At 40.1% G+C, this 26,946-nt stretch overlaps 1 protein-coding gene across 1 annotated transcript in view; it reads right to left on the bottom strand.

The window, feature by feature from the left end:
• LOC135881088 (deleted in malignant brain tumors 1 protein-like) overlaps window positions 1-26,946 on the bottom strand; it is a 55,405-nt gene that overhangs the window by 22,734 nt on the left and 5,725 nt on the right. The window contains exons 5-13 of the mRNA XM_065407592.1: window positions 25,712-25,914; window positions 21,288-21,302; window positions 20,154-20,156; window positions 19,018-19,053; window positions 17,198-17,348; window positions 14,326-14,528; window positions 9,270-9,284; window positions 6,962-6,994; window positions 2,885-3,199 (exon numbers count right to left, since the gene is read on the bottom strand). Of these exons, the coding sequence (XP_065263664.1) occupies window positions 2,885-3,199; window positions 6,962-6,994; window positions 9,270-9,284; window positions 14,326-14,528; window positions 17,198-17,348; window positions 19,018-19,053; window positions 20,154-20,156; window positions 21,288-21,302; window positions 25,712-25,914 (974 nt within the window). The remainder of the gene's footprint in view (window positions 1-2,884; window positions 3,200-6,961; window positions 6,995-9,269; window positions 9,285-14,325; window positions 14,529-17,197; window positions 17,349-19,017; window positions 19,054-20,153; window positions 20,157-21,287; window positions 21,303-25,711; window positions 25,915-26,946) is intronic.

Here is a 26,946-nt window from a genome sequence, read left to right as displayed (position 1 = left end):
GAAAATTATAATAATGATAATAATACCACCTAGCTCTTCTATAGCACTTTTAATGAATAGATCTTGAAGCACATTGCAACAAAAGTAAGTATTATTATCCCCATTGTAAGGATGGGGAAAATGAGGGACAGAGAGGGAAAATTGTAATTTTTACAAATTTTTGGTGAGCAAGAGAAAAAGCTGAATGCAGTTTAATTAGTAAACTCACGGGCCCCAGCTTATTTCTCTTAGAGTACTGCTCTGCTCTGAAAAGTTGAGAAGTAAACCAGTGCTGGTTTTTATTTTTTTCCTGATTGTCAGTCATGCATGTCCATTCTGGGTTCTGAGTTCTAAACCCTTTTCTTTCTCTCTCTCTCTCCCTCGTTTGATCACCATCAGTAATAAAGATGCTGCAGAGCAAATTACACCCTCCGTACCAGCTGTGCAATCTAATTGGCTTCTCTGGTGTTGCACAAATACACTTGTAAGGAATTTAGTAAACAAACCTCTTGATGATGAAGGGTTAACAGGACTAAAATGCAGTAAACATTTATTTTTGTCACTAATGTCAGCACATCTGACTGAACAAACAGGCACTAGATGTTTTGAGTTAGGAGTGCCATTGCACAGTCATTTTTCAAAACACAACTACATGTTAAACATGAAGGTGATTTCCTAATACTATTTAACCTTTGCAGAAAAAATCTTAAATCAGGTCCAGCAGAAGTCTCTACTGCAAAGAGTACAGTATTATATTAATGTATTTGTGACCAAATACACCCCGGTATTCACACCCTACACACCACTGTAATAAGCTTTGTACAATATATGCCTTGTGAGGTATCATCTGAAAACTCATAATTTCCTGGTCAATAATATCATGGTGAAATCTGTGTAGCAACATTATATGTAAAGTTATCTGAAATGTGTTGACCAGATAAGTCTGGGGAAGTGGTAAACCAGTTTTCCGAAGACAAAGGCCAAGCTAATGCTTCTTGCTATGTGTCATCAAAGTTAACTTGAAATCACCTGTCAAGTGACCATTCTGCAGCAGCTAAGGTGGGCAGGAATTGATGGATTTGGATTTTAACAAACAACAACATGCAACCACTTTCACCATGAGACTCCATGCCTCCATCCTCACAGCCGGAAGGAACTTTAAGTAAGGGTAACCCTCAGGAAAATGCATTCCAAGGGTGACTGGATTAGAAAAGTGAGGGGCAAAAACACCATCTCTATCTCTCTCACTTGCTCTTTCACCTAAGAGGACAAAGGAACCAGCCCTTTGGACTTTGAGGTCAGATCCCGACTTGAGAAATTGGTCAGCTATTTTGCTGGGAACATGTGGTAAGACATTTACCTTGAACCAAATCTAGTTTGTTAAGTTTTAGTTACAAGAAAGACTTTTAGCTTTATTTCTCTTATGGCCATTTCTGTCTTTAATGCTTTATACTTGTATTCACTTAAAGCCTCTCTTTGTAGTTAAATAAACTTGTTTTATTCTTTAATCAAAACTAATCCAGTGTTGTGTTTAAATTGAATTATTTGACAACTCCAATTAAGGTAGCAAACTCTTGTACATTGACTCCTTTTCAGGGCAATGGACCTCTAATATCTGAACTGTCCAGGAGAGGACTGGGCACAGGGGTGAAAGTAACTTAAATTTCTTACCGGTACGGTCATATCGCAACCCCCCTTCCCACCTCCACTCCTACACACTTAACTTCATGGATCCCTTTGCATGACTTAGATACAGTAGCTGTATACTAGTTTTATTCTAAAATAAGGGTGTGAAAATACACCACCCACCCTCCCCCCAAGCAATGCAAGTTTCAGTGCGGTAAAGTTCCACACTCCCAATGCTGGTAGCTATTCCCCTAGTAGAGGTGGTTTTATTACAGTGCTGGGAGAGCTCTCTCCTGGCGCTGGAGCCGCGACTACACAGCCACATTAAAGCACTGCCGCGGCAACACTTTAACGTCGACTGTGTAGACATACCCTTTTGTGGATGACTTTCAGCTTCTTCATTTGTTGCTGTTCTTTTTGACTGACAATCCCCCATTTCCTCACTTTTACGTTTAAACATATCCTTTCGGGTCTGCTGAATGTGCATCTTCTTAGGCGGCATTTTTTCCCACTTACTTTCAACTGTCAATTGCACGCCTGACACGAGAGACTTGACCAATAAGAAGCAAGCGGTTACCCTGATGGCACTCAAAAGCTAACATTCGGAATCACGTGAACATCTTCCACCTGACAAGAAGTAACAACTGAAAACTGAAGGGGAGCATTTTGTTTCTAGAGAATGTAAAATATATTTAATTCAAGTGATAAATCTGATTTTTTTTGTTATTACTACAGATAAACCTAGCCTATTTTACCCATTTGTATTGAATGCTTCGGCCACTTTCTTACCAGTAAGCTGTACCGGCCTGTACCAGCTTACTTTCACCTCTGACTGGGCAGTGCCGAAAACATGTTTTTTGGGGAAATCTGGGACTGGAAGTGCATTGGGGTCACCCTGGAAGTAGTTATCAAGGCTGCTGGAAGCCAGAGTGTGACTGGAGTGTCGCTGACAGGCTGCTGGGGTCAGAGCTGCTGGAGCAGGGCTGTGGCTATACACAGACACTCAGGGTGTGACCTGCATACTGTCTGGCTGATGTAGCTGAGGTTGGGAGCTACATCAGCAAGGCATTGTGCGGCACCCCAAGTTGCAGGGCAGGTGCTAACACAACCCCTCCCTGGTCTGGATTGCACCTCAGAGTGTGATAGTATCTTAACATACTTTTTGTCATAAGCTATTAGTAAAAAAACAAAGAAATTGCCAATGGCAAGAATTCCACATTTATAAAAGATCCTGCTCTCTGATTCTTAACTAAAATAGTTATAAGAGAAAAGACAGTACCTGAACAAATGACACCGGCATCTTCACTGTGGCCACAGTTATGTATGCCCCACCCTCTGTGTTGACATTGCCAGACAAAGTGTTCATTTCCTCTGCACTGCACATCATCCAGGAAAATATTTCCTCTGCCTTGACCAAATCGGGCACTTCCTGGTGCAGAAATGGCCCATCCACATCCAAGCTGCCTGCATACAACTTGAGCATCGTTTATGTCCCATAAATCATCACACACTGTCCCCCAGGTTCCATTGGCATAAATTTCGACACGGCCCTCACATCTGTTCTGGCCATTCACCAGTCTGAGAGCAAAAACATCTTTGAAAGACAGAAAACATCTCGATGAGCATTCACAAAGTGTTTCATGTTGGCATGCTTTCATACATGTTACTGGAACCTGATTTTCCTACCACAGGGGATAGCCCTAATTCCCATTACAGTTAATGAAATATACTTGTGTCCTGCAGAGGAAGAACTGGGCTCCTTCTCTCTTGATAATTGAGAAAATACGATGGATTATATCTCTCTATCACAAACTTTATCGTTGACAAAGAAATGCCTGGGAGAAATTAACTCTCCATTCTATGTCTCTCAAACCACAAGAACATTCCAATGGTACTGAGATTTGTTTTCATAAATATAAATTACCTTAAATTGGCCATTTTCATCTCCATCTTTTATGCATTTATTAATAATTCCCAGGTTTCATCTATAAAATGCCCATTTCCCTGAATATTTAAAAATGTAAAAGGAAGAAAAGTAAACTCAAAACCAAAAAAGGAGAAAGAAAGAATAAAAACAAGAGAAAAAGAAAACAAGGAAGTCTCTTGAATTGCACCTATGCCTGCTTAATATCTTCAGCAATGTGTTTTGGGCAGAAATGTCGAAAAACTGAAACAGCCCTGATTGTGGTGTATCAGTTGAGGCAACCTTAATTTAGCAGGCCTTCCCTCAGGCAGCCTTAACAGACCATACCAAATATTATGACCTTCTTCATTTTATCCACATAATGAAAGGTTGCATAGGAAAGGCTCTAACATGCATGCAAGAATGTTTCAGTTTTAAATTAGAGATGGGCCCAAATCACAGTTTTGACTTGGATTCAAATGTTTCCAAAGGTCAAATATATTTGGATACATGGTTTTGGTTCTGTTCCAGTTCTAATTTTAATATTAATACATTTTTTAAATTCTGGACAGATTTTCTTCAGAAAGCCAGAGTAATGGGTAAACACAAAATAAAAAAACCTACATGTATGAGTAACTTTTTATTCACACCACTAGTTCCATTGACGTCAATGGTATCTACTTGAATGATTCAAATTATTTGTGTGCAGAAGTATTTGTAGGATTATTTTTCCTTCTTCTGGGCCCAATTCTTAAACTCTTACTCATGTTGTGTAGGAAATTACCCACTAAGAAGGTCCTCTAAAATCATTGGCTCTTTTTTTCAGAGTATGGCAGTAAGGTACTTCTCCATGTGAGTAAGGGTAGCAGAACTGGTCTTTACTAGGAATATAGGTGTGTTCTTAATTTGAGTTCATTTGAGATTAAATCCAAATGAAGACAAGGCAGTTGGAAGTTTTCACATGAGTTAGCAGGTCGAGTTATAGACCATGGGGCAGCCTATGATTTAACTCAACCTGCTCACTCGTGTCAAAACATCAAACTAGGATTTTACCTTGGGTTAGCTAACACAGGCTAAGAACACTAGAAAAATGGTGTGAAGACCCAGCCAATAAGACCTGCAAACCAAACCATGACTGAAATTTCTACTCCCAGCAAGATGTCAATAGGAACACCGAGAATTTTTAACCCCCCTTTCTCATATAACTCAAAAATGGTTGCACATATTTTACTCAAAACTTTCCACACAACACAATTGCTTTGAGGATTCAGACCAAAAAGAATTTGTCTGAGAAAATTATGAGCAATTGGAAAACATGGGAGAGGAATGGGAGAGAAAAATCAATTTCCCCTTCACTATTTGCATTAGCTCTAATTAAAACCTTACTAAACAAATATGTCTGAAGAAATTTTCATTTTGTGAACAGGAAGCAAATTTAATATGTTTTAGTAACTATACTTCACACTTGCACCGTGCTTTTCATTTTTAAATATCGGAGTGCTTTATGTACAGGTACAAAGAATTATATACTTATTTAAAAGACAAGGAAGGAGAAAACAGTGTTAGGAAATATGATGTTTACTCCTTTAGTACCCAATCCTGTAAAGATGCATGCATGTGAATCCACATAATTGGAGGCTTTGAAGAACAGATTAGATGAACATGTCTCAAGGGTGGTCTAGGTATACTTAATCTTGCCTTAGCGCAGAGGGTATAGACTAGAGGGACTCTCGAGGTCCCCTCCAGCCCTACACTTCCAAGAATAACTCTCCTCTCCTGAATAGTTCCATTTAAGTCAATATGGCTATTTCAAATGAATATTCATGTGGATTAATCATTATTGGGGGTTTTTTGTATTGCTGTAGCACCTAGGACCCCCATTCTTAGGCCAGGACTCCTTTGTGCTAGGGGCTGTTTAATATTTTAAATGACATCTCTCAGTACCATGAGAAGATGTTGGCTAAAATGTCTGATTTTCTTTCGTGTGTCAGTTGGCTGCTGCAAGAAATTCATCCTAGAAATATATTTCTTTTGTTAAGAAGAGGCCTATTCTAATTAGAGATGGGCAAAAGATTTCTGGAAAATAGTTTATTGTCAATTTATTATTTTGCTAGAATAACAATCAGCCTTCAAAAATCTGATCCAAGAGTCGTGCAGCTTTGTAGAAACTGTGAGGGTACTTTAAAATCTTGTAATCTATTTTTAATCAGGAGGGGGCCCTCAAAATCCTCAACGTACATAATGCCCATCAATTCAGTCATTTCTTTCTTTCACTTGTCCCTGACCCTTTTGCTGGTATCTCTCACAGCCACTCCCCTTTGACCAGCGGGGTAGAATGCATAGTGCAGGAGGCTTTAACATCTCTCTTTACACCAGCTGTGTGGTACAACTTAGTTGTGAAGTGACTCCTGAACCTGGTACCCCAGGAGTAGTAATGCTTATTGGATTGGCAAACATTGGAAAAGAGAAAGAGAAGGACAGGGTTAGTGATTTAAAGAGCAACGAGTAAGGTAGCAAAGACACAATGGGTTCCTGAAAGCAGTATAGCACACTTAAATCATTAACTTCTGGGTGAAGGAGAGGGGTGGAACCTTTGACCTCACTCCAATCCATGCACCTTTTGACCAATATGATTCATAGAAAGTTTTCACTGCAATTGATGCATCTTTTGATCACAAGCATTTGAAGGTGCAGACCAAGTTACTTCTGTCATGAAAATTATAATAAAACACCACCAAGCTCTTCGATAGCCTTTTTCATCAATAGCTCTCAAAGCAAGTTACCAAAAAGGTAAGTATTATTATCCTCAGTGTATAGATGGGGAAAATGAGAGAGAGAGAGGGAAAGTAGTAATTTTTTAAAAAAAATTGGTGAGCAAGAGAAAAAGCTGGAGGGAGTTCAGTTAGTAAGCTCACTGGCCTCACAGCTTATTTCTCTTATAGTACAGCTTTGCTCTGAAAAGTGATTCCACCCTGTTCCATGTTTATTGTCTCATCAATTCCCATATCAAATGTACTCCAGTACCACCAGGCTGTAGATCCCCGTTTCTGCAAACATATGCACACATGCTTAATTCTGCTGACAGGAATAGTTTCACTGAGGCCATTGGGACCAGTCACGTCAGCCAAGTTAAGCAATACATATGTGTTTGCAGGATTGGGGCCTAAGTGCTTACTTTAAAGTATAAATACCTAAAAAAGTATTACAGTACTACTGTATCCCTATTTAGAAGTGCTAGCTGCCAAATGAAAGAAAAAGTTGATATTCAAAAAAATGTATTGCCGTCAGCCTGAAGACAGTCTGCAAAAAATACAAAGGTTTATCACCATGCCGCACTTATTTTCCTATCCAAGGAATCTGGTGCCATTTATATGGGAATTATTTGTGTATTATAATGAGATAATTGAGAAGAATACAACATAGAAATAAAGAAGTAAAATAATTATGAATTACCTGAAGGCCACCATGTTGGAGTAGTAGTAGGAGCTTAATACAAAAGGAGAACAATACATAAATCAGCAACATCTTTAATAGTGAGAGAGACACTTTTAGAGTAATGTGCCAAATTCAAGATGATGCCAGTAAAATCATAACCAAATTAACAGCATAACTGAATGGGTGGAGAAGATAGATGGAGAGAGAGAGGATGAAAATTAGAACGTGGTAGGTAGATAGGTGGATGGAGAGAGATGGCTGTCTGGCTAATCATGACACTAGAGAATACAAAGCAGGGACCCATCTTGAGAATAACACATAACTATATTTCTAGCCAATTGTATAATTCACAAAGCTGATAAAAAGCTAGCTGTCTGCATTTCCTCTGATTACTGTAATGAAGACACTTACTTAAAAGTAGAGGAAGGAGAAAACAGAGTTAAGAAATATGAATGTTAACCCTTTGGGATCCAATCCTGTAAACATGCATGCATGTGAATCCCCACCATTGGAGGTTTTTAAGAACGGATGTTCTTGGTATACTTAATCCTGGTCTTAGCACAGAGGGAAAAAACTAGATGGCTTCTCAAGGTCCCTTCCAGCCTTACATTTCTAAGAATAATTCTCCTTTGCTAACTAGTCCTATATAAGTCAATATGACTATTCTAATGAATATTCATGTTGATTAATTATTATTGTTTTTATTTGTATTGCTGTAGCACCTAGGAGCCCCAGTCAGAGACCAGACTCCTTTGTGCTAGGGGCTGTTTTTCATTTTCAATGACATCTCTCAGTATCACGAGAAGACATTTGCTAAAGTGTTTGATTTTCTTGCATGTGCCATGTGGCTCCTGAAATAAATATGTCCTAGGAATGTATTTCTTGTGTTAGGAAAAGGGATATTTATAATTAGAGTTGGGCAAAAGATTTTTGGCAAATAGATTTTTAGCATTACGAATGACTCTCTGAATTGCCACTATGAATGACAATGAATTCATTGGGAGAGGGGCAAAGTTTAAGAATGACTCTATAGGCTGGTGGTTAGGATGTTCACTTAGGGCAATGGCTCTCAACCTTTCCAGATGACTGTAGCCCTTTCTGGAGTCTGATTTGTCTTGCGTACCGCCAAATTACACCTCCCTTAAAAACTACTTGCTTACAAAAAATGAGACATTAAAATAGAAAAGTGTCACAGCACGCTAGTACTGAAAAATTGCTTACTTTCTCATGTCATTATAAAATAAATCAAGTGGAATATAAATATTGTACTTACATTTCAGTGTATAGTATTATAAAGTAGTATAAACAAGTCATTGTCTATATAAAATTTTAGTTTGCATTAACTTTGCTAGTGCTTTTTATGTTGCCTGTTGTAAAGCTAGGCAAATATCTAGATGAGCTGATGTACCCCCTGGAAGACCTCTGCATACCCCCAAGGGTACTTTTGCTCCTCTTTTAGAACCACTGACTTAGGGTATGGGAGACCCAAATTCAAAGTCCCTACTCCAATGACAATTTCATTATTTATACATAGTAGAACAGATGGGACAGGAGAGACTGAGAAAACTCTGTATCCGGACATCTCATAGCTCGGTGGCCCGGGAATACTCTAAAATATGGGAGACCCAAGTTCAAATCCCTTTTCCATATCAGGCAGAAGGGAAATTGAATCTGGGCTCATGTCTATGTGTAATAGTCAAAAACCTACACCAAGGAAAACGTTTTCAGGGGGTAAAATGTTTCTTTATGTGTGTTTGTACAGTACCCAGCACAATGAGGCCTAGGGCTATGAGCGCTGTGGTAATATAGCTACTAAACAATCATAGTCGTTTGACCCTATAGTCTGAAGGATGAGAGACGCTTACAGCTGCAAGAACTACTCTGTTGTGAAGTCTCATGTAATGTTTCTTATGGAGCTTGCTGTGCCATTTTATTTTGCTAGAGTAACAGTCAGCCTTCAGAAATCTGATCTACAACCTTGCAGAAATTATCAGTGTATTTTAAGAATCTTGTCATCTATTTTTTAATCAGTATGGGGCCCTCAAACTCTTCAGCATAGATAATGCCCATTGAGTCAGTCATTTCTTTCTAACTATCGTCCCTGGTTCTTTTGCTAATATCTATGAGAGCCACTCTCCTCTGGCCCTCAGGATAGAATGCATAGTGCAACAGGCTCTGCCTTCTCTCTTTACACCAGCTTATATCGGCCAATAACTCCTGCATCTGGCATCACTGTTTGGGAGAAGTAATGCTGTTGTTTATTGGATTGGGAAGCATTGGGAAAGAGAAATAAAGCTAAACAAAAATGTTAAAAAGAGATAATTACCAGGTGTCGTCGAGCCTGAAAGATAAAAGAGAAGGACAGAGGTTAGTGATTTTGATTATTTTGGGAGGGGAGGGGGCATTGCAATGTTTTTTCCAAAAATAAATAGAAAATGTTGTAGCTGTAATTAACTTAGTGCCAAAGAGCAACAAATAGAGCAACAAAGACACAGGGGATCTCTCAAAACTGCACAGAACCCTGAAATCACTAACATCTGGGTAATTCAGAGGAATGCAATCTTAGGCCTCAATCCTATCAACACATATGCGTACACAAGCTAGGAAGTGATTCCATTGATTTGAAACCAATGGATTAAATGTGATTAAAGTTAAGCACGTGCTTAGGTGCTTGACTGGATTATTGCCTATGGAATTGTTAGTCTTGTGAGAGATCCCTAATAATTAGAAATGCCTAAGGATATGTTCCGTAACTTCCATGAATTGCACCTAGGTCTTATATAACATTTTTAAAGAATAGATCTCGAAGCACATTTCAAAAAAGGTAAGTGTGTTCTTAACTCACATTAATTAATTTGAGATAAAATCCAAATGAAGACAAGGCAGTTGGTACTTTTCACATGAGTTAGCAGGTTGAGTTATAGACCAGGGGACAGCCTAGGACTTATCTCAACCTGCTAACTCCTGTGAAAATATCAAAGCAGGATTTTACCTTGGGTTAGCTAACACAAGTTAAGAACATGAGAAAAGAAGTGTGAAGACACAGGCAATAAGACCTGCAAACCAAACCATGACTGAAATTTCTACCCCCAGCAAGATGTTAATAGGAACACAGAGAATTTTTAATCCCCGTTTCTTATATAACTCAAAAATGGCTGCACATATTTTACTCAAAGCTTTCCACATAACACGATCATCTTAAGGCTTCGGACCAAGTATGGGCTATTTCAGCTGAAAAAGGAATTTCTTTGAGGAAATTATGAGCAATTGGAAAACGGGGGAGAGGAATGGGAGAGAAAAATCCATTTTCACCTTCACTATTTGCATTAGGTCTAATTAAAACCTTACTAAATAAATATGTCTGAAGAATGTTTTACTTTGTAAACAGGAAGCAAATGAAATACGTTTTAGTAACTATACTTTTTATAGTGCTTTTCATTTTTTAAATATCCAAGTGTTTCATGTCGAGGTACAAAGAAGTCTAGCAACTCGATCGAGTCCACAATAGTGTATAAGTGAACAGAACACAGGTTTCCCGACTCCTAGTCCCATGCCATATCAGATGAAGCATGTACATGCCTTAAACACTCTGGTGTGGTATAAGGCTTATGTATTTCAAAAAGATAATCAGAAAATGCCTGTAGAGATGACTCCAGCATCTTCACTGGGACCACAGTTACATGAGTCCCATCTTAGACTGAGGCAGTCCCAAAGCTAGGATTCATTACCTCCACAATGCAGATAATCAAGGAGAACATTTTTTGACCCTTGACCAAAACAGGCATTTCTTGTTGCTGAAATGGCTCATCCACATCCAACCTGCCTGCAAACAACCTCTGCTTTGTGTGTTCCAGTAATCATCACAAACCCTTGCCCAATTTCCTTTGTAATAAAGTTCAAATGACCCTCACGTCTGTTCCATCCATTCACCAGTCTTTAAAAGACATGGGAAATGATTTGTGGAATAATGGGCAGTAATCTTTTTTCCATCTAGTGTAATTTCCACCCCCTAGAAATCGTAAAAAACACTGAGGAGTTGTGACTCACGCATCTGGTTATAGCCTATGCTTATGTGAATGCGCTGGATGCTATATTAGAGCTGATTGGGAATTTTTTGACAAACGTTTTTTCATTGGAATAATCTGATTCATCAAAACCAAAACTTTTCATGGAAACATATCTGTTTCAACAAGCCTTTCACTGGGAAGTTGTCTCAGGTCCAGGAGGGAAATTGGTTTTTTGATTGGCACTCACCTGATGTGAGAGACCCAGGTTCAAGTATCTGCTCCCAAATAGGTAGAGCAGAGCATTGAATTTGGGTTTTCTGCATCAGAGTGAATGCCTTAACTACCATGCTATTGGCTAGTGTGGGGAGCACTTGTGCTAAAACGCTTGTGCTTTTTCATTAAGAGCAAAAACCCAAACAGTCTCATTTTTGTTCTGATGCAGAATGAAAACAAATTTGAAACCCTCAAAATTATTCTCCAAACCAGAATTTTCTTGTTTTCCAGCCATCCCTACGCTATACCACCAGAGCCTGTTGCGAGAAGAGCAAATAATGTACAGATAGCAAAATGTTATATCACAAGGAAGGAACTGTGGTCTAGTGGCTCTAACATGGTGTTGTGAGTCAAGAGATCTGGTTTCTACTCCCACATTTTTAACTGTCTTGTTGTGTGGCCCTTGGCAATCTCTTAAACTCTATGTCTCAGTTTCCCCATCTGTAAAAATGGGGATAAAGATCCTTTATTTCTAGGTAAGCTGTTTTGAGATCCATAAATTAACCCCTGTATATAAATGTAAAGTATTATTATGATAAATCTGAGTTAATTTTATATTTTGCAGATTTTCTGCATAATAAATAATGTTTTTTCTTTTCCACTTTTCCTGGGAATTCCTACACATCAGGGTAAGAGCTTCTTCCCATTTTTGCCAATTTCCTAAAATGCCAAGATTTTTTAATCTTCTGTCATCCTGACAGCTAATGAAGACTGCATAGTTAGGTTTATGAAAGCGAACCTCAATCTGCCAGAGAAGCAAAATAGAACAATAGCATTAGGTTATTTGAACAGAATCCATATTCTGACGTATTGAGGTTTATTATTAATTAAGATATGTATTAGTTGTTAAGCGTCAAATTCTCTGCTGAGGGAAACTGAATCTTCCCTGTAGGCTGTTGGGCCCCAGAAAAGGTACTCCTGCTGCACTCTTGACATGTGTCAGTGAGGGTTGGTGGATGGAAAAGGAACAGCCAGTAAATCTGTATTTTCAGTTCGCACTGAACAGGACTTGCCCATGGCTGAGCTCAGCTTTTATTTTTGCCAGGCCTATGAAATGTTCTGTCACCAACATCCTCAGCTCCTCACCCTCTGTGTACCCCTGAATCACTAACTGTTTTTCCATCCCTCAAAAAAAAAAAAGCCCCTTGTCCACTCTGCTCACACCCCTCTCTGCATTAGTATAAATCAGCAATGTAATCCCAGCACATGCCGACACTTGGCTGACATTGTCACTCTTCCTCTCCTCCCCTGAACAATAGGGTGAGCACTGGATTGTGGCAGGGTATTGGGTAAGAGGATGGCAGAATAAAAGGGAGAAAGGACAGACAGAGGAGATGTGAGAGAGGGAATGAATAAGTGCAGGAGACAAATATGAGAACCAGGGAGGAGAAGGGATTGGAAAGAAAAAGGAGAAAGTAAACATGAGGATAAGGAAAAAAGGAAGACAAATATCATAGAAAATATATCAGGGTGGCATGGGCAAGTCCTTTCCTATGTGGCAGCTTCCCAGCTACCAAACCCTCCTGTGCACCCGTGACATCCATTAGCACCATCCCTCCCCTGAAACAAATGTCTTGGATTTTCAACTTGAAAACATACAAACTATTTTCATCTTAAAACACAAATAGTGTCTGAAACTATTGACCTATTGTAAACATTTGCCGCAACTCAAACTCAGGCAGCTCCAAGGATCAGAGTAATCTTCTTGACGTTGTATCGCAATTCATATAGCGAATTGTGGCACTGAAAGCTTTTGGCAAGTCAGGTTCTACTGCTGTCTTTGCTAAGTCGGAGGAGAGGGGGACGTGTGTTCATTAGACCATTACATCAAGTTAGAAATAACCTTGAGTTATGTGAACTAATATGATGTTGACCATAGCTCTGCAGTCATAGACAGGAATGGGTCATATTGAACATCAGGTCAGCTAGTTGTGAGCAAACCCCAGGCCTCTCCAAACTGTCAAAGCGCTGATGTGCAGAAATTAGAGGTCTTAGAGTTTCCCTGCATGACCTTTCTGTGGCCGCTCACTTGTGCTGTGCTGTGGTTCCAATGCAATTCGGGCTTTTTTTTGCACCCATGGGACATGGATTTGGCTATAAGACAATATTAGACACCTGGAGTTTCCTCATCTCTAAATAGAGTTGACTTGTATGTGGCTCTAAGTGAGTTCACTAACCTAGAAAAGGTAACAACTAATTAACAAAAACAACATTTACAAGGCAGTCTAGTCCTTTTTAGACCCACAATATTATACATGATTAATAAAGACCGACCTGTCAGATAAGTATTGCTTAATACATCTCGGGCCAGATGCTCAACTGTAAATCAGCATAGCTCCATTTGCAGTGCTAAAATAGTACAACTTTTCCTAATGTTAAACCTTTGTATGTGGTAATGCTATAAGCTAACGGTGCCTCCATGATCCTGAGAAGAAGCCGACCCCCAGAATTCTTGCCAATTTGGTCCAACAAGAAACATTCTTTCCTGATCCCATACCACGTGATCAGTCAGAACCTCAGCATCATAAGCAACACAGCACTGATGCTATACTAAGGGGATGGAAGGCAGGGTAGCTGGCTGTAGCAAGACACTTTTTGAAAAGACTGGATAAGCTTAAATAGACTAGGTGGGGGGAGCACAAGAGCCAACTGGCTAGCACATTCCCTCCCCTACAGCCAATGGGGAAGGTGGTGGACCCTAAGGGATAGCCCCCCCTTTCCCAGCCACACATGCTATCTCATGTCAGCCAACTCCCCCCCACCATGTGGGCACTGCGTCCTTCCCCTGTGGCCACTCAATGTTCCTCCCCCTTTGATTGTGGAGGAGGGGCATTTTTGTGCAGGGTGCATATTTTTCTGGTAAACTTCATACTCTCTTTACATTTGGAACTTTCTCTGTTTACATTCGTAACCTACATGCATTGTTGTAAAACTCTCCCATTCCGCTGAAATTGCTAAAACTATCTACTGTCAAAGAAGAAATAAAAATGGATAATATAAGAGAAAGAATGAGAATCCTAAATAATTAGTGCATTCGGCCAGGTTCACAAAATATATGCTCCGTGCTAACCAGCATATCTAAGACAAAGTAATTGTTCTTACCTCGGAAGACAGTATAATAAGAAGCATGAAATCCTGTATTTTGGTAACTGCCATCGCTCAAAAACACAACCATCATTCTATTTGAATAGGATGTAAATGCTTGATAGCCACCAGTACATATTCTTCCCAGCAAAGTAGATGTATATGACTCTTGCGCATAGATTTCAATAAAATCGTGAGCGCAGTTAGTGTACTGTTCCAGTCTGCGGAGGGAAAGTTAGACTGTACTCGTAAATTATCCTTTTGGCTGTCAGTTAAAACACTTTGTTGAAAGTGCCTCAGACATTGCTGGCCTGCAGTCTATAGTAGCCTGACCTCTCGTTACACATGTGCCAATTGCTAGCATTTTTGCTTGCCTACCACAAATACTACATTTCTGGCACACTGGTATGTTCATTCATGCAGAAGTGACAGGTTACACAAACACAATTAGAGCCCATGTTTTGAAAATGTGGCCTTTAGTGGAAATTATGGGTATGTCTTTGTAACTCACACACCTCCTGGGTGCAGTGTTCTGTCCCACCTAGTGGCACCGAGACCATTTAGAGAGACAGAGAGATTTAATGAGTCTGCTCTACAGCCTTAGCTAACAGCCAGTTGGCTTTTAGCTCATGAAGTAGAGGCTCATCCACTAAGCTCCAGAGGCCCCAGGTTAAATCCCGCCCGCCGATGACCAGGGTCTGTCAGTGTTACATCTACACAGCAATATAAGCCCAGACTCTCTTTGTTAACCTAGGGCTCAAACATAGGGACCCATGATCCCGCAGGGCTAGAGGGTCCGAGCCCATGTTAAACTAGGGACTGGGCTCTATTACTTTTCTGTCTGCATGCAGCCCTTGCTTGACTCAGGTCCCAGAAGTCTTCCAGATGTATCCCAGAGTTCCTTGGGGCAACTTCCTTAGTCCTTCGATGCTGACAATCTGTGGTGCAGTCTATTGCACGCTGTTGCAAAATGAAGCCACACCTCCCTTTGCATACTGCAGCAGCTCAGATCAGCATGAACCCATTGTCTGCTGAACATGGGTCTGCAAGTACACTATCAGTAGGGCCCTACCAAATTCACGGTCCATTTTGATCAATTTCACAGCCAGAGGGTTTTTTAATTGGCTAATTTGACGTTTTCAGATGTTTACATTTGAAATTTCATGGTGTTGTAACCATGGGGGTCCCAACCCAAAAGGTAACTGGAAGTGGGTCTGAGCTCCCTCACTACCCCCAGATATCATGAGAAAGGGCTTATTTCACGGTCCGTGACATGCTTTTCACAGCCGTGAAATTGGTAGGGCCCTAACTATCAGTGGAGACCGATCAGAAGAAGTTTTTTGCAAAGAGAGCTGCTTCCTGGTCACAAGAGCATAGCCAGATGTTGGTGCATGGTGTCTGAGCGCCCCTGCACACACAGCCGCATGGGGGCAAAGAGGGCAGAGAGCAGAGTGGGGACCAAGCGGCTACAGGGAGGGGGAGTAGCATAGCTCCTGGCTCAGCATGGCCAGGGAACGGATGACCCCCCAACACTCTGGCTGTTCTCCCTCCCAGCATGGCAGCCGCTTGGTCCCCACTATGCTTTCTGACCCCTTCTGCCCTCCCTGGGGCTGTGTATGCTGGGGCACCCGGACAACGTGCACTGTGCGGGTGGCGAGTTGGAGCCAGCCCCAAAACTTCCTCACAGCCTCCCAGGGATCCCTTGCCCCTGCCTCCCGGGGTGCGGCAGGGGAAGGGATAATGGATTCCTAGGGGGTGCTGGAACACTCTGAACCCCCAGATCTGGGGATGCACTTCATTCTGCAGCCGGCAGAAGTCATAGCTCCTTATGGGCACCTGAGTCCCATCAATAGCACTGTCACAGGAGGAAAAAGAATGGGCAGTAGAATTTCCCTACTGTGCAGCATATTCGTCGGGTTAGAGTGTCAATGCTAGGGTGGGGGGGAGGGGAAGCTAGGCATTCCGGGATAGGGTTACTTTGACTTGGGTGTACGCACTGCAGTGTGGATACCAGAGCCCTAGGTTAGAGCCCCGGTCAGAAAATCCTTTATCTAGGTTTAAAATGCAGTGTAAATGCACAAGCCCAGGGTTCCCTGACATGGGTCAGCTGACTTGAGTCCCACTAACCCTAGGCTTTCACTGCTCTGTAAACATTCCCTATGTTACTGTACAATGTGCTCACCCTCTATCAACAAATGTCCAGGTGAAGATTTAATATTTTTAATATTTAACATTAAAATTTTAATCCTCTTTAAAGAAACCTGTGAGAAAATAAAAATGCTTCATAAATACCTTTAACCAAACGAAGATATAATATCATGGTATAGACAGGACTGATGTTCTAAGAACATTTCTTTATGTCCTCAAGTCACCATGTGCGTGATCTAATTTCAACGTTATGTTATTTGTGCACTGTAACTTACTTACAAATCAACATTAGATGAAGAGCACAACCTAATCTCGTGAATTCCCCCAAGTTATTGTATTCGTTATACTTAACGTTTTGTACTCATGCACGGATGACGTGAAATTGCAATTATATATATCACTTGCACACAGAAGACAGATTTTTTTTTTGTAAAAACAAAGCCTAATTGCAACAACCTTTCAGAGTTTTTGCAATGTAACCAACCCATGTAATGCACCCAGTCTGGTGCTTTTGAAGTCTGGTATGCACATAGAAATGTAATTAGTATACACGTGAGTCAGGAAAATTCGTTAAATGGGATGAACGTACACCCCAAGGTGCTACTCATACATCCATAATGCATTCAAATGGTTAAAGGGCCCTCTAATAAAGATCAGTGAAAATAAATGACCAACTGGATAGCACAATAATTAAAGATCAAAAAAGACTAAATTACTTATAAATATCGAGTGCTTTACTTACGCAACATGGTCAAACTGGACATGTACATAACCATTATATTGCACTTGTATTTCCCAGATGCATCGTGCATTGTTTGGATAGTAACTAGGATAGTTTGGACTAGAGAATGTCCCAGAAGAACCTGAGAGGTGGCCACCACAGTGGTAATAGTCTAAAAACAAACATAAAAGCAAAGGTCAATATTTCTGTAAGAATTATTATAGTTACAAAAACATTAATTTGTGAGTCTGGGAGGTCATCTTGGATTGTGACAATCAGAGTAAAAAAAGCTACATATAGGAAGTGTGGTCCCCAGCTATTGAGAAAAAATGACACGACTAAGAAAATTGCATTCTTCCAGCACAGAATAGCAAGGTTTTGTGGACAAATCTCCACAGAACTGTTATTCCAGCCTGTTCCACTGAAGTCAATGGAGTTATACTGATGTCAGTAAGGATAGAATTCAGCCCAAACACTTTTAAAACGGTGTAGAAATTGGTGTTCTCAGAGTTTCATGTCAATGTTTCTTTGTTTTTGATATAGGAAAATTTGCCTCCCTCCACAAAGTTGCTCTTCAACTAACAAGCTCAAAGGATCCTAAAAAAATCATGTATGCAGGGCGGAGGAGCACTTTTTGAAAATCTGGTCCCCAAGGGAAAACTGTAACAGTCTCAAATGTGCCTTACTATCTCCTGGAGAAGGACAGGGAACAGAAGTGATAGAGAGCGGAATGGACTGAACAAAAAATGCTGAAAAGAGACAATTACCAGGTCTCGTCGAGTCTGAAAGATAAAAGAGAAGGACGGGGTTAGTGCTTTTTTGTTTTGTTTTGGGCACTGTAATATTTTACCAAAAATATATAGAAACCAGTGTAATTGTAATTAACTTGGAGCCAAAGAGCAACAAGTTGGGTAGCACAGACACAGTGAGTTCCTGAAAGCAGCATAGCACCCTCAAATCACTAACTTCTGGGTGAATGAGACGGATGCAACCAGTGACCTCAGTCAATGAACATTTTGACCAATAAGAGATTCATAGAAAACTTTCACTGCAATTGATGCATCTTTGGATCACAAGCATTTGAAGGTGCAGATCAAGTTACTTCTGTCATGAAAATTATAATAATGATAACACCACCAAGCTCTTCTATAGCCTTTTTCATCAATATCTCTCAAAGCAAGTTACCAAACAGGTAAGTATTATTATCCTCAGTGTATAGATGGGGAAAATGAGAGACAGAGAGGGACTGTAGTAATTTTTTTTCTATATTGGTCAGTAAGAGAAAAGGCTGGATGGTGTTCAGTTAGTAAGCTCACTAAGCTCTCTTATAATACAGCTCTTCTATGAAAAGTGATTCCAACCTGTTCCACGGTTATTGTCTCATCAAATGTACTCAAGTATTACTAGGCTCTAGAGTGATAGAGTCCTATTTGTGAAAACATATACACACATGCTTAATTCTGCTGACAGGAATAGTTTCATTGAGGCCACTGGGACTAGTCACGTCAGCCAAGTTAAGCACATACATACGTGTTTGCAGGATTGGGGCCTAAGTGCTTACTTTAAAGTATAAATACCTAAATAAACTACTACAGTACTACTGTATCCCTACTTAGAAGTGCTAGCTGTCAAAAGAAAGAAAAAGTTGATATTCAAAAAAAATGTATTGCTGTCAGCCTGAAGACAGCCTGCAAAAAATACAGAGGTTTATCACCATGCCATACTTATTTTCCTATCCAAGGAATCTGATGCCATTTATATGGGAATTATTTGTGTATTATAATGAAATAATTAAGAAGAATACAACATAGAAATAAAGAAGTAAAAGAATTATGAATTACCTGTTGAAGGCAGCCATGTAGTTGTAGTAGTAGTAGCTATTAATACAAAAGGAGAATAATACATAAATCAGCAACATCTTTAATAGTGAGAGAAAGACTTGTAGAGTACTGTGCCAAATTCAAGATAACACCAATAAAATCATAACCAAATTAAAAGCATAACTGAATGGGGGGAGAAGATAGATGGAGAGAGAGAGAGAAAGGATGAAAATTAGAACATGGTAGGTATATAGGTGGATGGAGAGAGATGGCTGGCTAGACATTCATGACACTAGAGAATACAAAGCAGGGACCCATCTTGCAAATAACACATAACTATATTTCTAGCCAATTGCATAATTCACAAAGCTGATAAAAAGCTAGTTGTCTGCATTCCCTCTGATTACTGTAATGAAGACACTTACTTAAAAGAAGAGGAAGGAGAAAACAGAGTTAAGAAATATGAATGTTAACCCTTTGGGATCCAATCCTGTAAACATGCATGTGAATCCCCACCACCGGAGGTTTTGAAGAAAGGATTAAATGAAAATCTATCAGGGATGTTCTAGGTATCTTGGTCTTAGCACAGAGGGAAAATATAGATGGAATCTCGAGATCCCTTTCAGCCCTACATTTCCAACAATAATTCTCTTCTGCTTACTAGTCCTATATAAGTCAATATGACTATTCAAATGAATGTTCATGTGGATTAATTATTATTGTTTTTATTTATATTGCTGTAGCTCCTAGGAGCCCCAGTCATAGACCAGACTCCTTTGTGCTCGGGGCTGTTTTTCATTTTCAATGACATCTCTCAGTATCACGAGAAGACATTTGCTAAAGTGTTTGATTTTCTTGCATGTGTCATGTAGATCCTGAAAGAAATTCATCCTAGGAATGCATTTCTTTTGTTAGGAAGAGGGATATTTATAAATAAAACTGGGCAAAAGATTTTCTGCAAATAGATTTTTAGCATTACGAATGACTCTCTGAATTTCCACTATGAATGACAATGAATTCACTGGGAGAGGGGCAAAGTGTAAGAATGACTCTATAGGCTGGTGGTTAGGACGTTCAGCCTTTGCAGACAACTGTAGCCCTTTCTGGAGTCTGATTTGTCTTGGGTACTGCCAAGTTACACCTCCCTTAAAAACTACTTGCTTACAAAAAATGAGACATTAAAATAGAAAAGTGTCACAGCATCCGAGCACTGAAAAATTACTTACTTTCTCATTTTACCATGTAATTATAAAATAAATCAAGTGGAATATAAATATTGTTCTTACATTTCAGTGTATAGTATTATAAAGAAGCATAAACAAGTCATTGTCTATATAACATTTTAGTTTGTCCTGACTTCACTACTGCTTTTTATGTTGCCTGTTGTAAAGCTAGGCAAATATCTAGATGAGTTGATGTACCCCCTGGAAGACCTCTGCATACCCCCAGGGGTACTTCTACTCCTGGTTTAGAACCACTGACTAAAGGTATGGCAGATCCAAATTCAAAGGCCCTACTCCAATGACAATTTCATTATTTATACAAAGTAGGACAGATGGGACAGGAGAGACTGAGAAAGTAGGACAGATGGGATAGGAGAGACTCAGCGGCCCAGGAACACTCCTGAAATATGGAAGACCCAAGTTCAAATCCCTTTTCCATATCAGGCAGAAGGGAAATTGAATCTGGGCCCAGCTCAAAAACCCAAGGAAAACGTTTTCAGGGGGTAAAATGCTCCTTTATGTATGTTTGTACAGTACCCAGCACAATGAGGCCTAGGGCTTTGAGCGCTGTGGTAATAAAGCTACTAAACAATCATAGTCATTTGACCCTACAGTATGAAGGATCAGAGACGCTTACAGCTGCAAGAACTACTCTGTTTTGAAGTCTCATGTAATGTTTCTTATGGAGCTTTCTGTGCCGTTTTATTTTGCTAGAGTAACAGTCAGCCTTCAGAAATCTGATCGAAGAGTATTGCAGGTTTGCAGAAATCAGTGAAGTTTAAAATCTTGTCATCTATTTTTAACCATTGAGGGCCCTCAAACTCTTCAGCATAACTATTGTCCCTGGCTCTTTTTCTGATATCTATGAGAGCCACTCTCCTCTGGCTCTCAGGGTAGAATGCATAGCGCAACAGGCTCCACCTTCTTTCTTTACACCAGCTTATATATGCCAATAACTCCTGCATCTGATATCTCTGTTTGGGAGCAGTAATGCTGTTGTTTGTTGAATTGGGAAGCATTGGGAAAGAGAAATAAAGTGAAACAAAAATGTTAAAAAGAGATCATTACCAGGTGTCGTCGGGTCTGAAAGGTAAAAGAGAAAGACAAAGCTTAGTGAGTTTGATTTTTTGGCATGGTAATGTTTTTTCCAAAAATAAATAGAAAACCTTGTAGCTGTAATTAACGTAGTGCCAAAGAGCAGCAAATAGGGCACCAAAGAAACAGGGGGTCTCTCAAAGCTGCACTGCACTCTGAAATCACTAGGTAATTCAGAGGAATGCAATCTTAGGCCTCAATCCTATCAACACATATGTGTACACAAACTAGAAAGTAATTCCATTGACTTGAAACCAACGGATTAAACGTGATTAAAGTTAAGCATGTGTTTAGGTGCTTGACTGGATTGGTGCCTATGGAATTGTTCATCTTGTGAGAGATCCTTGATATTCGGAAATGCCTAAGGGTATTAACTATCAGTTCCATAACTTACATTAATTTCAAGTCTGGGAATCTAAATAATGCTCAGGCTATTCCCAAATATTAAGTAGTGCTGAGCATTTTTATAGAAGATACAAACCAAAAAATTACATTTGGATTTCTTCAGATTACTAATCATTTTATTTATTTGATGCTCACTGAAGTAAGGGATGCCTAAAAATGGATTTGAGCAAAGTTTAGTGTTAGCAGGCAATGTGATTATTTCCCTACACTGAGGCTATCCCAGTCCTGAATTCTGTTGAACTAAGAGTACCGCGATAGAAAATTGATAGAAAAACACCACCAAGCACATTTTGACTTGCAACGTATGCTATATTCTAATAAGTTAAGGACAAGACACCAGGATCAAATTCACATAAATAAGATAGCAATTTTAACCAATAATTTTAACCAATAAGTAATTCATAGAAAGATTTCACTGCAATTGAATGGGGAAAATGAGTGACAGAGAGGGAAAGTAGTATTTTTTTTAAATTTTTGGTGAGCAAGAGAAAAGGCTGAATGGAGTTTAATTAGTAAGCTCACTGGCCCCATCTTATTTCTCTTATAGTAATGCTCTGCTCTGAAAAGTGATTCCATCCTGTTCCATGTTTATTGTCTCATCAATTTCCATATCAAACATACTCAAGTTGAGAAATAAACCAGTGCTGGGTTTTATTTTTTTTCCTGTTTGCCAGTCATGCATGTCCATCCTGGGTTCTAAGTTCTAAGCCCTTTTCTTTCTCTCTTTTCCTTTTTATCATCATCAGTAATAAAGATTCTGCAGGGCAAATTACGCCCTCTGTACCAGCTGTGCAACCTCTTTGGCTTCACTGGCTTTGCACAAATGTACCTGTGAGGAATTTAGTAAATAAACCTCTTGATGATGAAGGGTTCACAGGACTAAAATGCAATAAATATTTATTAGAGAATAAAAATAAGAGCAAACAAAGTCTCTTTAAGAGCACCTATGCCCTGCTAAATATCTTCAGCAATGTGTTTTTGGCAGAAATGTCCAAAACTGAAGCAGCCTTGATTTTGGTGTATCGGTTGAGGCACCCTTAACTTAAAAGGTTTTCACTCAGGCAGCCTATAGAACATACCAAGTATTATGACCTTCTTCATCTTATCCCCACAGTGAAAGGTTGCATAGTGAAAGATCTAACATGCATGCAACAACACTTAAATTAGAGATAGGCCCAAACCACAGCTTAGGCATGGATCCAAATGTTCCCAAAGGTCAAGTGTATTTGGATTCATGGTTTTGGTTCTGTTCCATCTCTAAGTTTATTAATACATTTTTAAAATTCTGGACATATTTTATTCAGCGAGCCAGAGTCATGGAAAAACATAAATGTAGGGGGGTTTGTATTTTATGAGTAACTTTATTCACACCACTAGTTCCATTGAAGCCAATCGGACCTTCTTGGATGATTCAAATTATTTATGTGCAGAAGTATTTGTAGGATTATTTTTCCTTCTTCTGGGCCCAATTCTTAAACTCTTACTCATGTTGTGTAGGAACGTACCCCGTAAGAAGGTCCTCTAAAATCATTGGATCTTTCAGATTATGGCAGTAAGGCACTCCTCTATGTGAGTAAGGATAGCAGAACTGGTCAAAAATCAGAAAATGCCTGTAGAGATGGAACCAACATCTTCACTGGGACCACAGTTACATGAGTCCCATCTTAGACTAAGGTAGTCCTAAAGATAGGATTCATTACCTCCACAATGCAGATAATCAAGGAGAACATTTTTTGAGTCTTGACCAAAATATACATTTGTTGTTGCTGAAATGCCCCATCCACATCCAGGCTGCCTTCAAACAACCCCTGCTTTGTGTGTTCCATTAATCATCACAAACCCTTGCCCAATTTCATTTGTAATAAAGTTCAACATGACCCTCACATCTGTTCCATCCATTAACCAGTCTTTGAAAGACATGGGAAATGATTTGTGAAATAATGGGCAATAGTCTTTTTCCAACTAGTGTAATTTCTCTCCTCCCTCATCCCCTTCCCCGCCCTCCCCCTCCGAAATCATGAAAAACACTAAGGAGTTTGAATCACGCATCTGGTTATAGCCTATCCTTATGTTAATGTGCTGGATGCTATACTCTAGCTGCTTGGGAATTTTTTGACAATTTTTTTTTGGGGGGGTTGGAAAATGCTGATTCATCAAAACCAAAACTTTTCATGGAAACATCTGTTTCAACAAACGTTTCACTGGGAGATGTCTTAGGTCCAGGAGAGAAGTTGGTTTTCTTTGGCACAGTGTGTGGGGGGGCACTCACCTGATGTAAGAGACCCAGGTTCAAGTGTCTGCTCCCAAATAGGTAGAGCAGGGCATTGAATTTGGGTTTTCTGCATAATAGATGAATGCCTTAACTACCATGCTATTGGCTATTGTGGGGAGGGCTTGCGCTAAAACTCTTGTGCTTTTTCATTAAAATCCAAACAGTCTCATTTTTGTTCTGATGCAGAATGAAAACAAATTTTAACACCTCAAAATTATTCTCCAAACCAGAATGTTCTTGCTTTCCGGTCATCCCTATTCTATACCACCAGAGCCTGTTGAGAGAAGAGCAAGTAATGTGCATATAGCAAAATGTTATATCACAAGGAAGGAACTGTGGTCTAGTGGCTCTAGCATGGTGTTGGGAGTCAAGAAATCTGGTTTCTACTCCCACATTTTCAACTGTCTTGTTGTGTGGCCCTTGGCAAGTCACTTAAACTCTGTCTCAGTTTCCCCAGATGTAAAAATGGGGATAAAGATCCTTTACTTCCAGGTAAGCTGTTTTGAGATCCATAAATTAACCCCTGTATATAAATGTAAAATATTATTATGATAAATCTGAGTTAATTTTATATTTTGCAGATTCTCTGCATAATAAATAATGTTTTTTATTTTCTGCTTTTTCCTGGGGATTCCTATGTATCAGGGTAAGAGCTTGTTGCCATTTTTGCCAATTTCCTAAAATGCCAAGATTTTCTAATCTTCCATCATCCTGCCAGCTAGTGAAGACTGCATAGTTAGGCTTATGAAAGCGAACCTCAGTCTGCCAGAGAAGCAAAATAGAACACTACCATTTGGTTCCAAAGTTTGAATGGTTATTTGAACAGAACCCATATTCTGACATTTAGATTAAGATTTGTATTAATTGGTAAGCGTCAAATTCTCCGCTGAGGGAAACTGAATCTTCCCTGTAGCTTTGCTGGGGCTCCACAGCCTATTCCCACTGCACTCTTGATATGTGTTAGTGAGGGTTGGTGGATGGAAAAGGAACAGCCAGTCCACTTGCATTTTCAGCGACCCACTGAACACGACTTGATCATGGCTGAGCTCAGCTTTATTTTTGCCAGGCCTATAAAATATTCCGTCACCAACATCCTCAGCTCCTCACCCTCTGTACACCCCTAAATCACTAACACATCCTAAATACCACAGCACTGATGCTAAACTAAGGTGATGGAGGGCAGGGTAACTAGCTGTAGCAAGACACTTTCTGAAAAGACTGGATAAGCTTAAATCGGCTAGGTGGGGGGAGCACAAGAGCCAAAAGGCTAGCTCATTCCCTCCCCTACAGCCAATGGGGAAGGTGGTGGACCTTAAGAGATAGCCCCCCCTTTCCCAGCCACACATGCTCTCTCACATCAGCCAACTCCCCCCTCCCCACCATGTGGGCACTGCATCCTTCCCCTGTGACCACTCAATGTTCCTCCCCCTTTGATTGTGGAGGAGGGGCATTTTTGTGCAGGGTGCATATTTTTCTGGAAAACTTCATACTCTCTTTACATTTGGAACTTTCTCTGTTTACATTCGTAACCTACATGAAGTGTTGTAAAACTCTCCCATTCCGCTGAAATTGCTAAAACTATCTACTGTCAAAGAAGAAATAAAAATGGATAATATAAGAGGAAGAATGAGAATCCTAAATAATTAGTTCATCTGGCCAGGTTCACAAAATATATGCTCCATGCTAACCAGCATATCTGAGACAAAGTAATTATTCTTACCTATGAAGACAGTATAATAAGAAGCATGAAATCCTGTATTTTGGTAACTGCCATCGCTCGAAAACACAACGGTCACTCTGTTTGAATTGGATGTAAATATTTCATAGCTACCAGTACATATTCTTCCCAGCAAAGTAGATGCATTTGGCTGTCGCTCATAGATTTCAATAAAATCGAAATTGCAGTTACTATTCGGTTCCAGTCTGTGGAGGGAAAGTTAGACTGTACTTGTAAATTATCCTTTTGGCTGTCAGTCAAAACAGTTTGTTAAAAGTGTCCCAGAACTGTTGGCCTGCAGTCTATAGTAGCCTGACCTCTCATTACACATGTGCCAGTTGCTAGCATTTCTGCAGGCATGCAGATAAATACTTGCCGACCACAGATACTACATTTTTGGCACACTGGACTGTTCGTTCATGCAGAAGTGGCAGGTTTCACACACACACACAGTTAGAGGCCATGTTTTGAAAATGTGGCCTTTAGTGGAAATTATGGGTATGTCTACACAGTAATGTAAGCCTGGGCTTAAGCCCAGACTCAACCTAACTCCCCTTGCATCCATACACCAATTGTGTTAACCTGGAACTCGAACCTAGGGTCACAGGATTCTGCAGGGCTGAGGGGGTCCGAGCCAATGTTAAGCTGGGACCTCGGGTCTGGGCCCTATTACTTTTCTGTCTGCATGCAGCCGTAGTTTCACTCAGGTCCCAGAAGTCTTCCAGATTTATCCCAGAGTTCCTTGAGGCAACTTCCTTAGTCCTCTCAATGCCAACAATCTGTGGTACAGTGTATTGCACTCTATTGCAAAAGGAAGCCACACCTCACTTTGCATAGTGCAGCAGCTCAGATGAGCACTAACTCATTGCCTGCTGAACACTGGTCTGCAAGTACACTGTTAGTAGGGCCCTACCAAATTCAAGGTCTGTTTTGATCAATTTCACAACCAGAGGGTTTTTTAATTGGTCAATTTGACATTTTCAGATGTTTGCATCTGAAATTTCACGTTGTTGTAACTGTGGGGGTTCCAACCCAAAAGGTAACCGGAGATGGGTCTGATCTTTCCTACCTCCCGCCAGTGGCTGTGCCGGGAAAGGACAAGTTCTGTCCCTCCCCAGCCTGGTCGGTACTCGCAGCGAAAGCCCCCCGGCTGAGGCGCTCAAAGCAGAACGGGGGAGATCAGATTTCATGGGAAAGGGCTTATTTCATGGTCCGTGACATGTTTCTCACAGCCATGA

Source organism: Emys orbicularis, chromosome 7 (assembly GCF_028017835.1).
Source record: "Emys orbicularis isolate rEmyOrb1 chromosome 7, rEmyOrb1.hap1, whole genome shotgun sequence".
Taxonomy (NCBI): Eukaryota; Metazoa; Chordata; order Testudines; family Emydidae; genus Emys; species Emys orbicularis.
This window is presented reverse-complemented; position numbering and strand designations above follow the sequence as displayed.